Source organism: Malus sylvestris, chromosome 6, assembly GCF_916048215.2.
Source record: "Malus sylvestris chromosome 6, drMalSylv7.2, whole genome shotgun sequence".
Taxonomy (NCBI): Eukaryota; Viridiplantae; Streptophyta; class Magnoliopsida; order Rosales; family Rosaceae; genus Malus; species Malus sylvestris.
Genome location: NC_062265.1, coordinates 33760941 through 33776583, shown reverse-complemented (window position 1 = coordinate 33776583; position 15643 = coordinate 33760941). Strand labels below are relative to the sequence as shown.

The window sequence follows — 15643 nt, the reverse complement described above, 5'->3', positions numbered from 1 at the left end:
ACTACGAAGAACGTAAAGTTGATAAAGCATGATAATTCATAAAGCGTGAAACCAATTTATTCATAAACGTTTCATAAAACGTAACCATTAAATCATGCTTCTCATGTATGCATTTCTAATAGTAAAATCATGCATTTTAGAAGGGGTCCATTCATGGATACTCCGTCGTTGAAGAGCCGTGCGAATTAAAGAGGACGAAAATGCCGTTAATAAACGCACCTAAGCACATAATAAAACTCTACCATAACGATTGAATTTTGAAAAATGAACGTCATAAATTGATTTAGGAAGTCGAAAAACATAAGGGGGACCTCGGGTACCCCCATGCGCCGCCGCAAGGTGGCGGCCATGCGCCGAGATAAGTCGCCGGAAAGTTGGCCAAAAAGTCGTCGGCGCCACTGTGAACGATGGAGCACAGTGCCTCTGGTGGAGGCGCATGTGCTCCACAAGCTGGCACAGGTGGGCACCCACGCGTGCCTACGCGCGGCCTAGGTTCTGGGATTAGGCCGATTTAGCTGGGTTGGGCCAAGGGTTTTGGGTTAAAGGGTTTGGCCCTGGTAGCCCTACCCAAGGCTTTGGGTTTGGGTTAGGTTTCGATATGGGTCTTAGGACCTTGGGTCAGGTATGACTCGATTTCAACAAGGGAGAAGATTGGAGTTTCCCGAGCTCTGATCGACTCCATTACTCAACCCCAATCTAACTACCAAATTGAAGTTTAGGATGAGATGAAGAGATTCATACCTAAAACACGCAGTGTGGCGACCAGAGCTGGCTAGAGTTTGGCTCGAAATCCACAGGACTTGCCGGATAAGCTTCCTGGGTTCTCTGTGCTTCACAGAGGATAAGAGAGAGAGAGAGACCTAACACGGTAGGCGTGGTGGTGCCGTCATCATTTGTCTCGATTTGGATGTTTGTAGATCGGGAAGAGGGAAAAGGGATTGGTGAGAGAGAGAGATAGTGAACTCGGAGAAGAGAAGGGAGAAGAGGAGAAAGTGTTATAAAAATAATAAAAAGGGATAGGAAAAATCCCAAAAGGGAAAGGGAGAATCTGGTAGGGTGAGGGGATAAGGGGACAAAATTTCCATGTGGGTCCCCCTTGGTTCGTAATTTAAGAACGTACAGGACGAAACACAAAATATCTGAATCTTCGTTATAAATCCAAATCTGAATCCATTCGCGCCTACGCGTTCGTGGCGATAAGTACGATAAGAATAATTTAATAAAATTAAGAACGAAATGGTCAAACAAAGTCAACTTAAAGGCAAAATGGTAATTTCATAAATCCATTAATATGAAAATACACTTAATTATATATATATATATATATATATATATATATATATATATATATAGTACTTCAAAACCATCAATACTCCACAAAACTTCGGAATTGGATCCTCGCCGGATCTAATTCATGGGGATCCTAGGGATCAACCCATGTGGACCGTTGATTAAAAATCGTGCGGTCATAATTTTTTTCTTTTTTATATTTTTCACGTAAAACGAGACTGTTTTACTTTTAAAACATTTAATTGTGACCGCACGATTTTTGATCAACGGTCCACGTGGGTTGATCCCTAGGATCCCTAGCAACTAGATCCGGCGAGGATCCAATTCCCAAAACTTCAACCGCACGTGATCTACCTATCTTGTACTTTTCGTAGTTAGCTAACTACGATATTATTGGCTAGTATAGTTCTACATTTATCACATTTTTTTGTATCTTATTTGTATTATCTTTCTGATAAAGGTAAGATTAATCAACACATGTAAATCACATTTTTATTAGAAAGATGGTGCAAATGTCAGCAACATTATTTTTTTATTACCCGACGTCGCATGCGAAGGAATCTTGCCCGACGGCGCATGCAAGTGGTGACCTCTTGTGGTATGAGTGGGGCATGATGATGAAAAGGAGGATCACTTATTTTTCAGGTGTGAATTTAGTCGAGTTCTTTGGTTTTGCTGCCCTCTCCAGCTTGATTCCATGGCGTTAATTTGGGGGGTCTGACTTTCGTGATGGGTGGAACAAGATGTATGAAAGGTTCAAAGATGAGGAGAGAAGTGAGGATATATTTCAAGAAGTGGTTTTTGTCCTATGGAGAATTTGTAGAAGTAGAAGGGCTGCTGTCTTCAAAGGAGATTTGAAAAAGGGGTTTTTGAACATTAGTTATTGCAAAAGATTAAAATTTAAAAAAAAACTTGATGCTAGATTAAATATTCAATTTAATCCCTTGAGTGTGCTTTTATCAAAATTTACATTCAAATTTTCTTATTTAATGTGTATTTTTATTTAATCTCTCCATATTAAATTTTAATTTGATTAATATGCACATATTTATTTATTTTTAATTAGAAATGAACGTAAATGAGAAAATATTAAAAAAAATTGTGATACAAAAATATATAGATACATAAGTGTATAGAAATGATTGTGCCAAAATATATAAAATTGATTTTTTTTGTACCAAAGAGCGACCGTTTTCGTTACCTAGGATCTATCTTGCAAAAGAACGGAGAATTAGATGGAGATCTCAACCATAGAATACAAGCTGGATGGATGAAGTGGAAGAGTGCATCCGGCGTGTTGTGTGACCGCCGTATGCCACTGAAGCTCAAGGGAAAATTTTATAGGACGGCAATAAGGCCGGCGATGCTGTATGGCACAGAATGTTGGGCGGTGAAGCATCAACACGTACACAAAATGGGTGTAGCGGAGATGAGGATGCTTCGTTGGATGTGTGGGCACACGAGAAAGGATAAGATTAGGAATGAGGATATCCGGGGTAAAGTAGGAGTAGCCGAAATTGAAGGAAAGATGAGAGAAAATCGGTTACGGTGGTTTGGACATGTGCAAAGAAGGCCTACTGACGCTCCGATTAGAAGATGCGACTATGGGACAGAGGTTCAGGGCCGAAGGGGTAGAGGAAGACCCAGGAAAACTTTGAGAGAGACCCTAAGAAAAGACTTAGAGTACTTGGATCTAACGGAGGACATGACACAGGACAGAACACAATGGCGTTCTAAGATTCATATAGCCGATCCCACTCAGTGACTTGGATTTTCCAAGTCTCCAACCGAGAAGTTGTCCTCGCTTGGGAAATTAAGGGAACACTACCTCAACCTACATGCTCCACTCACAAAGCTCCAACATACAAGCTTCAACAAAAGAAAATTCAAAGAACTTAGCGAAAAAGGCTTTGGTGATTTAACACAATACGTTGAAATGAAGGAAAGCTTATTTATTGATATCCCCGATAAATTACAAATATGTACATATACTTGAGTCAAAATAAACAAACAAGAGGGAGCCTTCACAAAGGTTGCTTAGGAGAAGTCTCGGCAGTCGGTAGAGCCCCAGAAAGAGAAGGCACCGGAGGGGGATCATTCGGAGCCTCAGTACTGGACAGAACCCTAGAAGGATGAGGCATCAGAGGTTGATCATTTGGAGCTTCATTACGCGGTACAGCCCCAGAAGACGAAGGCAATAAATGCCTTTGGAACAAACCCACAAATCTCTGATGATCAAGTAAAACCTGACCATCAGATTCCTTCATCTGGTCAAGCTTCCTCTTCATGTTTGTAGCATAGTCATGTGCGAGCCGGTGCAACTGTTTATTCTCATGCTTGAGCCCTCTAATCTCCTGTTTGAGACTCATCACTTCAGCCGCCAATGATTCAACTTGGCGGGTTCGAGCAAATAGGCGTTGGGCCATATTAGACACAGAACCTGCACACTGAACACTAAGAGCCAGAGAATCCTTAACAGCCAACTCATCAGACCGTTTGGAAAGTAGTCTGTTATCTTTGGGAGTGAGAAGGTTCCTGGCCACTACCGCAGCGGTCATATCATTCTTCATCACGGAATCCCCAACGGTAAGAGGACCAGTAGGGGAGACGAAGGATGGGCGCCATATGTTGTCTGGAGAAGGCGGGGCTGCCTCTTCAACAAGGTTCAAGTCAAAACGACGGTCGGAGGGGCCAGACATTTTCAAAGGTGTAGAAAAGAGAAGAGGTCGGACAAATCAAGATCTTAGAAGTGCAAGAATGGAGCTTCTACTGGTGGATATTCAAGTGTGCTTTGGAACTTAATGTCAGCCTCTATAAAAATCTGCACTCGACGAAGCTTCAGAAATCGAAGAGGCGTTTGCTTTCTCAAAAGCTGGGCTGCTCAGAGACCACGAGGGTCGATCTCAGAAATCGAAGAGGCGTTTGCTTTCTCAAAAGCTGGGCTGCTCAAAGACCACGAAGGCCGATCTCAGAAATCGAAGAGGTTTGCTTTCTCAAAAGCTGGGCTGCTCAGAGACCACGAGGGCCGATCTCAGAAATCGAAGAGGTTTGCTTTCTCAAAAGCTGGGCTGCTCAGAGACCACGAGGGCCGATCTCAGAAATCGAAGAGGTTTGCTTTCTCAAAAGCTGGGCTGCTCAGAGACCACGAGGATCAATCTCAGAAATCGAAGAGGCACCTACTTTTCCAGCCTTGTCAGCACCTGTCACACGCACACTCAGCTTTGCGGAAATTATGGGCATTCTGTCGAAGATTTCTGGCGAAGTAGAAAGCACATGAATCGTATTGTTCAATCACCCACTTCCCACACGCAACAGTAGCTCATGGGTACCACATATAACTTTGCCAAAGTTCTCTGACAAAGTTGAGACTACTTTTCCAGCCTTGTCAGCACCTGTCACACGCACACTCAGCTTTGCGGAAATTATGGGCATTCTGCCGAAGATTTCTGGCGAAGTAGAAAGCACATGAATCGTACTGTTCAATCACCCACTTCCCACACGCAACAGTAGCTCATGGGTACCACATATAACTTTGCCAAAGTTCTCTGACAAAGTCGAGACACGTGAAGCTTGCAACTCTCACTACATCGCTCTGACCAAGAAGGGTAAAAGAATAGCAAAGAAACAACACTAACAAAGTTTAGACACATAAATTTTGACGGCCTAGCTACCATATTATTACCCACAAGGGTAAAGGAACAGTACCACTGTTGGATAATTGGAAAGTCCCGGTGTGTCAACCTCTGTGCTTCATGGCAAGGTAGACTAGCAAACATGCCCAACCTTTACTCACATTCGAGAAAACACTCCCAACAAGATTGCTTGCCCCAAAATCGAAGAGGCATCGCCCTCCGAATCTCGAGAGCCAGACTCCCAACATGATTACTTTCTCAAAAATCGAAGAGAGGGTAAAGGAACAGTACCACTGCTGGATAATTTGAAAGTCCCTGTGTGTCATCCTCTGTGCTTCGTGGCAAGGTAGACTAGCAAACATGCCCAACCTTTACTCACATTCGAGAAAACACCCCCAACAAGATTGCTTGCTCCAAAATCGAAGAGGCACCGCCCTCCGAATCTCGAGAGCCAGACTCCTAACATGATTACTTTCTCAAAAATCGAAGAGAGGGTAAAGGAACAGTACCACTGCTGGATAATTGGAAAGTCCCTGTGTGTCAACCTCTGTGCTTCGTGGCAAGGTAGACTAGCAAACATGCCCAACCTTTACTCATATTCGAGAAAACACTCCCAACTCCCAACATGATCACTTTCTCAAAAATCGAAGACACCGTTCTCCGAATCTCGAGAGCCAGACCCCCAGCATGATTGCTTTCTCAAAAATCGAAGAGGCATCGTTCTCCGAATCTCGAGAGCCAGATCCCCGACAGGATTGCTTGTTCGAAAACCGAAGAGGCACCACTTTCCCAACTTCAAGAGCCGGATCTCCTTGGATAAAGTTTGTCTGTAATCTTCACACGCAACATCAGCTTTCCAGATACCACAGACCACTTTTTCAAAGTGCTCTGATAGAGTTAAAACTTGTGAAGCTGGCAGCTCCCACTACCGTGCTATGACCAAGCAGGGTAAAGGAATAGCATTATTACTTGATGTTAGGGAGACTTCTATATATGTCGACCTCCATCCCCAACGGACAGGCAGACCTGCAAAAATGCTCAACCCTTCCTCTTATCTGAGAGGGCTCTCCCAACGAAGCCTTTCGAAATATTCAGCTTTCTTTCCCCCCGATAATACCTCTGTAAACAAGCTATACTAGAGCAAGAATATCTCATATCATCAGGGTTAAAAGCAAGAGTATCCCATATCATGCTTTTTCCCTGTCTTTTCCTTTGGCCTTGTTCTTACCTGCAAGACAAGGAGAAAGAGAGCAATCAGTCAGCACTTGGAATCAAGCTTCCAGCCAGGAACTGACTGCCTGGAACCCCTTACCCTGGCATTGCTCTCGAGTACTCATCTTCAACATCTTATGCTTCCAAGGAAGATACCGCATCTGCCTGAGGAACAGATAGGGCAAGTGAGAAGGATACAAGGAAGCATGTGGAGACAAGCGTAACAGCACACGTGCCGATACATCCACTACTCTGTCAAAAGCAAAAGTATCCCATATCAGCAGGGTCGAACGTACTCTAGATTTGATGGACTTGTTTTGACCCTCAAATTCTTCAGTCGGCCTTATACTTTGGAGGAAACCAGAAAACCCTCCAGCCCAGTTCAAGAATAAGCCTGTGGAAAGTTACTTCTTCAAAAGCAAAAGTATCCCATATCATCTCTTCTCATTTTTCTTCTCTTTATCCTTCATGCTGCCTGCAAGATAGGGAGAATGTGAACAATCAGCCGGAGCTCTGATTGCTTACCTTGTCTGTTACCTCTTTCAGCAGATCCCCTAGCTCGGCGACTTGGGGGACTCCTACTACATGGTTTGTATCGCGCTTGACCAAGCCTGAAACTACAAGTAAGCTTCAAGTGACATTGATACATTACCTTGTGCATCTCCACCAGTTACAGATACCACCCCTGGATGGAAGAAGAGTACTTCCAGAGAAGATTCCACATCTACCTATGAGACAGATAAGGAAAGTCAAGCCGATACCACACTCCGGGACTTAGAAGTTTCGTGGTTAAGAGATCATTCTCCCACAATATTTCCTAATGTCATTTGTACTAAATCATTCACTTGTACTCCCTAAAGGAGAGCTTGAACCTATGTACTTGTGTAAACCCTTCACAATTAATGAGAACTCCTCTATTCCGTGGACGTAGCCAATCTGGGTGAATCACGTACATCTTGTGTTTGCTTTCCTATCTCTATCCATTTATATACTTATCCACACTAATGACCGGAGCAATCTAGCGAAGATCACAAAAAGTGACCGTTTTCGCTACCTAGGATCTATCTTGCAAGAGAACGGAGAATTAGCTGGAGATCTCAACCATAGAATACAAGTTGGATGAATGAAGTGTAAGAGTGTATCCGGCGTGTTGTGTGATCGTCGTAGGCCACTGAAGCTCAAGGGAAAATTTTATAGGACGGCAATAAGGCCAACGATGTTGTATGGCACAGAATGTTGGGCCGTGAAGCATCAACACGTACACAAAATGGGTGTAGCGGAGATGAGGATGCTTCGTGGGATGTATGGGCACACGAGAAAGGATAAGATTGGGAATGAGGATATCCAAGGTAAAGTAGGAGTAGCCAAAATTGAAGGAAATATGAGAGAAAATCGGTTCCGGTGGTTTGGACATCTGCAAAGAAGGCCTACTGACGCTCCGGTTCGAAAATGTGACTACGGGACAGAAGTTCAGGGCCGAAGGGGTAGAGGAAGACCTAGGAAAACTTTGGAAGAGACCCTAAGAAAAGACTTGATTACTTGGATCTAACGGAGGACATGACACAAAACCGAGCGCAATGGCGTTCTAGGATTCATATAGCCGACCCCACTTAGTGGGAAAAGGCTTTGTTGTTGTTGTTGTTGTTGTTGTTGATTTTTTTTGTACCAAAATATTTGTACCTACATGATTGTACCGAAATATATTATAATGAACCTAAATGTATGCACTGAAATGTATTATATTGAATTAATGTACCTAAATGTCAATACCGAAATGTATGTACCAAAATGTACGAACCTAAATGTCAATACCGAAAATGTATGTACCTAAATATCAATACCAAAATGTATATACCTAAATGTATTTACCGAAATAATAATTGAATTAATGTACCTAAAAGTCAATACTCAAATATGTGTATCAAAGTGTACGTAACGAAATGCATTATATTGAATCAATGTAACTACATGTTTGTACCGATAGATATACCAAAATATTCAAATGTATTAATGTACCTAAATGAAGAACATACAAAATTGTTATCGGAATATATATTATAAAAAATTTAGTTGCCTAAATGTAGACATTAAAATATATTATGATGAATGAAATAAAAATTAAATGTAAATGTAATTAATACATTAAAATAAAAATAAAAAGATAAAATTAAACATCAAAATACAACTAATAAATGATATGATTAAATGTGCTAGGGACTAAAATTAGATTTTAATCTTACATATGGTTATAATCTAAAACTCATCTTTTTTAAGGATTAAAATGAAGTTTTCTATTTGAAAACCCCAGTGGAGGTCATGGTGATTTTAAGACAACACCTTCAGGAATATAGGGATGCTCAACCTACCAAAAGGTGCTGACACCAATTGGTCAGGCCGCTTTAGAGGATGAATTTGCTGGCGTAAGGGTGCGATGGAGGAGGCCTTTATTTGGTACGTTGAAGGTGATTTGAGACGGGGCTTGGAGTGCGAAGACAATGCGGGGAGGTTATGGATGGGTTATGAGGAACTTTGCAGGTATACTGAAGATGGCGGGAGGGCGGGAGGCTGTTTTTTCAATAATGCTGCGGTGGTGGAAGCAGCTGCAGTTCGTGCTGCACTGATTTTCTGCTGGGAACAAGGATGCTCGAAGGTTGAGATAGAGTCTGATGCTCAATCCTTAGTTAAGATGATCAATGGAGAGGTTTCTACGGATGCTACTTTCGACTGTAATTTATTCTTAACCCCTCAACTAGAGGAGGTGAAGTTTCTGTTTGTCCCGCGGAGTGGCAATATGGCTGCTCATGCGGTTGCTTCACGTACGCCCAGCGCATGTTTTTAGCTTTTTATGTTTTTTTTTATAATTCTTTTATCTTTATCATTAAATAAAATTAATAAATAATTTATAATTAAAAAGTAGAGATTTGAAATCTTTTTTATTAGTTTTCTTCATATTATATGTAAGGCAGCTAGGGGATATTCACGTTGTAAGTTACTGATCACCAGAAATTTACTAGCGGTCAAGCACACATTAATTTTTGTAATTTTTTTGTGCAATTTTATATGTATATATGTTTCTCAATCCACCGGCCTTCTCAACCTTGTAATATTTAGATATATAGAATATTAACTTAGATTTTCGACAGCTGGCAAGTCTTTCGCTAGTAATATTGTGGTCTACAATATTAACTGCAACTTCTGCCTTATCTACTTGTTGCCTGAAGTGTCAGATGTCAGTTATGTAAAAAGAGTAAAGGCTTGGTTTCTTGTATCACCATAAATAATTTAAAATTCTCGTTTCATTCCTTCCTTACCTCTTTGCATTACAAACAAAATAATAACCTAGCTAGCTTAGTTTGAACAGTTGCTAAATTCTCTGTTGTATCCCCTGAGATAATCTGTAAGTCGTGATGGATTGTTGTATTCTTAAAGCATGTGTAGATGCATATAGACATGGTTCAGTATCATGGCCGATATACTGGCGTCCACAATAGTCAACCAGCAAGTAGATGAATTTTACCATTCCACCTAACTATAGGAACTAATTCTTTTGATAAAAGCGGCATAAAAATTAACCGAGTTACAAATTTTTTACAATTAGTTAAAAGTTGAATAAATTTTTAGTTTTTTACAATAGTTAGGAGTGCGAGTGTAACTGTAAGCTTTTTCGAAATATCTACAAGTTACTCAATCATAATCTAATAAACATTGATTTGACAAAACCTTGGAGCCAGCATAGCAAAAAATGCGTCCAGCTAACCACATTCTTAATTTCTCTCTCAAGTCTCCATTTACATAACTATTGAACTAACTAATTCTGCTTTTTTGCTAGTCCTATTTAGCATGAAAAAAATTATCTCTAGCTATTAAAGATTTGAACTATGACCAAAGAGAAACTCAACTAATTAAGACCTATTCAGTATCCGAATGAACTTAGAGGGCCAATCGTGAGATCAAGATTGAGGTCAGGCAAACCACTGCAGCTTGTGTTGCTTTCCGGGCCACTGGTAGAATCTGACAATGGTTTAATGTGATCAGAGTCTTTATCCCCTTGGGAATTAACAGGTTTAGAGGGATAATTTACTTTTCTGGAGCCAAATGATGGTTTTGTAAGGCCAATATTGTGTGTGTGTCCTATGCGATGGTTATTGGGGTCAACTCCCATTTGTATTAGTTTTCTCCTTAGATGAGTGTTCCAGTAATTCTTCACTTCATTGTCAGTTCGTCCCGGCAATCTTCCAGCAATTAACGACCACCTATTTGACAAGTATAAATACATGATCAGTATATAGTCCAGCAATTGGTACTTTAATTAGTGAATGAAGAAGACCTACCTACCTATATGGCTATATTTAGGGACCCTCAAATAACTATTTGATTTTTTGAAAACTGAAAACCAAATCAACATCCCTTAACTATTCAACTTAACGTATTTATACACACATTTCCATATATATATGTATGTGTGTGTGTAGAAAGGAGCATACATTTTCAATTAGGTTATCGTTGCAGTTTATTCAGATTCTAGCAAATGTACAAGGTTCCAATGAAAAAAAGTGAGACCTTTTGAAAATTATTTTGCCCCCTGATATTCCACCCTATCAAAATATTCCCATTCCCTTTTTCCATTTGCTGCTGGGAATTTTTCAGAAACACTACTACTGCATGTCTATGGTAGAGAGATGGTTATCTTTTACTCAAAATTTTCCCTTTTTTCTTCATTTTCTCAAATGTTGTCAACATATTGTATAATATAATTTTATAAAAGATGGCACGTGCAGTATACCTATTTCCAAGAAGTGCATGGAGCCTGATGATTAGGTCCTCTTCATCTTCACCAAAGTTGCCACGTTTCACGTTTGGCCTTAGATAATTTACCCATCTTAATCTACAGCTCTTTCCACAACGAAGCAAGCCTGTACCATTATTAATTTCAAAATATGATCAACAATTAAAATTAATCAAAAATAGTTTAGGGAACTTTAACGAAAAACTTCTGCTACTGTTTATTTTAACGAAAAATTATATTTTTACACTAAAAAGTCAATCCTGGTACTATTTACTTTACCCTTTATTTTGTCCTTATCGTTAAAACTCAAAATTTTCAATTCATTTTCATTAATTTTTTTTAATATATATATATTATATTTTTCAAGCAAAAAATTATAAGTTCTAAATTAATTGAGAACTGCATGAGTATGTGTGTGTATGTGAGTGAATTTGTGCATGTTAGTGCTTTTTTTTCTTTCTTACCAACAATATTACTACTCTAAATTACATTAAGAGAGGAAGATGGTTAAATCGAAGAAGCAGTGGGGTGTAAAAACAAAAACTCTAAGAACCTCAATCCACGGGAGCAATCCACTGCTTGAACATGTTTTTGGTTGATTGGGTTAATTTTGTAAGTTCAAGAGGAAGTGCATGTATACCTGCAGCTAGTGGAAGGGAACGCCAGCTTCCTTCGCCATTTTTTTCAACATATTGAGTGAGCTTCTCATCTTCTTGCTTCGACCATGCTCCTTTGTTCGTCTTTCTCTTCTCACAGCAAGGTTTCCTCATTACAGTAGTAATATTGAAGTTCTTACAGCATGTGCAGAGAGAGAGAGAGAGAGAGAGAGAGAGATCACTCAAGGTGCCCAAGTGAAGGGGGGTAGAGAACTATATAACAGAGTTTTCCGACTTCGCTTGACTTACAGTTGTGAAATTTAACTACACTTCATCTGTCGAGGGTTTGGTGTGTGTGACGGTGTCTGGTTCTACTTCAAAATGTGATAATACTATGTCTTTGACACATTTCCAAATGACGAAAGGCCTTCATGTTAATAAAAAAGTGAGTGTAAATGATATTGGAGACTCCATGATATTGCGTATACTTAGTTTGTTCAACTAAAAAAATAAAAACAAAGCATTTTTTATATTCAACGACTGTGGTACTACATGATATTTGTTTGAGATGAATTTCATGACGAGAGAAGGGACCTTGCATTGCATGTGCTTAAAAGTAGTTGGGATACTTTCCACATTGCCTCTTGATTTTATAGTGAAACATTAATTTCTTTATGGTACCAGAGCAAGTTATCCTAAGTGTTAAATCCAGTGGCCGCACGTGCTTCATATCACCTCATCTGTGTTGTTCACATGTTTTGGTTAAAAAGTCACCACACGTGAGGAAACATGTTGAGATGAATTCCACATTAATTGATGAGAGAATGACCTTAAATAGGCCTATAAGTAATTGGGCGCTACTCCCCATATTAATTGTCAATAAATTTTATGATAAAACCTCAATTTCTTCAATATTTAATCTCAATTATCTCAACAAAGTGGAGACCAAATACTACTAAACTAAATTGTCATCGAATGCCTAATAATACAATGAAATTTTAGATAAATTACATCAATTGAAAAATTGACACTTTCCTTGTCATGGTTACATTTAATTTATAATTAATTTGAATGGTCTTTTGTTTCTCTTATTTTCTTTAGGATTGAGTATCATACTAAAAAAACACAATATGAATTCGAAATTTCTAATGTACTGTGTGGACTTAAAGTTAATAATGCATGGCCTAAACATTTTTTATTAATGAAACAGATCAACACAAACTGTCTCTGCTTGGTCACTTCATCTTTGATGCCTACATAATTAGTATTTTTAGTGGATGAGAATTCTCCGTCTCTTTTAATCTCTGCCTGTATACAAATGGATTTTGAACGAGGAAGCTGAAGAGAGAATAATCCTCGCCCATTTTTTGTTGTACATTCAAAAGTCGGTCCTACTGAAACAAAGGGATGGATTATGATAAAAATATAAAAACACAAAAACAAAAGGCTGGATTCAAGAGGGAGTCTAGCCAACAAGTCTCATAGTCCACTGGGAGTTGAATGGTAGATACGCTGGTGATCTTTACGGGTAATTTTCATAGGACACACGTGTTCCTGCTGCGATTCCCAAGTGTACCAACATTTGACACCATTTATAGAACGAATGAAAATGAATAACTTTTCAAGAAAGGTCAACGTAAATATACATGGAAATGCCCAAACTTTAGATTTCATCAGTGACATTTAAAGGTTTAGAATACCAAGCAAAACTGGATTTCAGATTCTGGCCAAAGAAAATGATAAAATTTTCAAGCATACAAATAGTAGGCATGGGCAAACCCTAAATCATATTATATTCATCGAACTTTACAGTCATAGTTTCTTTATTATGTTGTTGCATGCATACCCAGGTCTTTCTTCTTTTTCTTCCTTTTTTTTCTTCAGACTGCATATGCATGCACGGGTTTAAAAGGAATATATAGTTATTGCAAATTGGAAAACATTTTTGTTACTGCAAATATATATAATTTACCAGAGTGTAGAGTTGGTAGAGAGTAGGCATGAACGAAAGGGATTGAAATTTACTACTTTGTTTTGGGATATCTGAGAAACTGAATTATCTCAGTCTAGTCATTTATCACATTCAAGAAAGTTGTGTGCCTCTCATAAAGACAAATTTTGAAATTGTGCTATTTCCATTGTGCCCTTAGGCCTCAGCCCAATTGTATTGTAGCGTCAATTTTTTTCTTGAATTAAGTATCTAAAACCTCACAATCTTTTAGTGTCATTTCAAATTGGTTTCAATATTTTTAAACATTCCAAACCATTATCCAATCTATTGAAAATGACATATTCGTTAAGCCCCAATTGATTTTTAAACATAGATCATATTCAAAACCTACCAAGTAGGTACGTATATCATGGTCCACATTAATATTAGTTGCCTCAAAATCTAAACTTCAAATGTAGACTATATAATATGGAATCCAATGATCAAACGAGTATTAGATTGAATCAAAAATGGACCCAAATTGAAATTACATTAGGAGGGCAATTTCCTTACAAAGAAGAGGGTTAAGAATTTAGAGAGGGTTTTCAAGGAGCTTGTTTCTGGTTATGTGATTTCCTCATTCCCCGATTCCCGGCTCGTAAAGCTTCCAATTATTCTTTATGTGCGGTGAAGATGGTGGTGGCCACATTATTATGGCAATTCATACAATTTCAGCAACTTCCATGACCTCCTCCCGATGTTAGCGGCTTGCTTTGTAGGATGAAGTTGGTGGTTTTCTTTTGGGTTTGGAGATGATGGCCTAATGGGGGTGGTGGTGACTATTAATTGGTGGATGCTATGCTTTCATGACATTCTATTGATTTTGGAGATAAAGTAAGCCCTAGTAAATTTAACAGATATTTTTTAATTGGGGCTTAACAAATGTGACATTTTTAATAGGTTGGGTACTATTATTTGGAATGTTTAAAAAGGTTGAGACCAATTTGGAATGACACTAAAATGGTTGGGGGTTCTAGGTACTTAATCCTTCTTTTTTTACACAGACAAAGGGTGGGTGATCTGTAAAAACAAAAAAAATGGGTTAAGAGTCTATGACCTCTTTTGTAATTCTTCAAAGAGTCTTATAGTATGCTTTGAACTTTGGACAATGTAGCGCTTTCCCTCCAAAGCCAGCGGAGGCCCCAACCTCAACTCTAGGGAAGTCCAGAACAAGCTATCCAAGAATCAATCTTGTAAGAGACGATTGATCTTGTAGAACTATTAAAGCAGGCCATATCCAAGAAGGTTTGAAACAAAATATGCGTACAACTTTTAGGTGAAAAGTCGAAATCAGCATCAAGAAAAAGGTTGGAAATTGGAATCAAGCTACATCATGTTCGTTCTTTGAACATTAGAATGAACATGAGGTAAGGTAGATTGGTGATCAAATATTCTTTATGTTCATATATGTAAACCATCTAGAAAATCCTCCGTTGCAGGACTTGCTGTCGATAATATAAAAGAGATCAGAGTGTCCGATTAGTTTGGGTAATATTTTCAAGTAATCGACGTATAGTCAAAAGTTCACAGCTACGAAAATTGTTATATCGTTTCGAGCAATAGTCGTATTTACTAGTTCATTTTCTTCTGAAATTGATACAGTGCATGCGCCGGTTTTTTACAAGCACAAAAAAAAAAAAAAAAAAAAAAAAAAAAAAAAAACAGCTTTCTTAATATTCCCAACGAATACATGTATATACAAACATATAAATGAATTTTGTAGGTTTGTGGAAGGTTAGTAGTAACTACAGTTGTCCTAGGGCAAACTGTTTGACAGAAGTTCTCTGAGAAGGTCGAGAGATAAGGCAAAAGAAAAGGAAAAGTGACCCGGAATTGAATTTGCTGGACATGAAGAGAAGATGTGATATTAGACTACATGATACACATCTTGCTCCCAACAAAAAAAATATTGAATCCGCTGTTGTGGTCGTGTTTCCCTCCCATTCTTTTAACAATTATAAAAAGTAAAGGAAACTAGATTTTTACCGCATTATTCAAGTTTGTAGCTTTCAGCTGCTAGCTTGTTCTTCTTTTTCATTGTTTCGAAAGCAGATTCTTGACCAAAAACCATGTCTAGGCAAGGAGATCTCCATTAAAGTAAAACTTAAAAAGTGATAGGGAGCGATTATATAGTTAA

General features: G+C 38.8%; 1 protein-coding gene and 1 long non-coding RNA gene across 2 annotated transcripts; one reads left to right on the top strand and one right to left on the bottom strand.

The window, feature by feature from the left end:
• Window positions 1–2469: 2469 nt before the first annotated feature.
• LOC126625831 (uncharacterized) lies at window positions 2470–7370 on the top strand. Its single transcript, XR_007624483.1, has 2 exons — window positions 2470–2565; window positions 7272–7370. It is a non-coding gene; the product is annotated as an uncharacterized LOC126625831 (long non-coding RNA).
• A 2473-nt stretch (window positions 7371–9843) lies between these two features.
• LOC126625829 (MYB-like transcription factor 4) lies at window positions 9844–11811 on the bottom strand. Its single transcript, XM_050294926.1, has 3 exons — window positions 11561–11811; window positions 10918–11047; window positions 9844–10387 (listed from the first exon to the last, which is right to left on the bottom strand). The coding sequence occupies exons 1-3, from the start codon at window positions 11688–11690 to the stop codon at window positions 10048–10050; spliced, it is 600 nt and encodes a 199-aa protein (XP_050150883.1). The 5' UTR covers window positions 11691–11811; the 3' UTR covers window positions 9844–10047.
• Between the last annotated feature and the right edge of the window lie 3832 nt (window positions 11812–15643).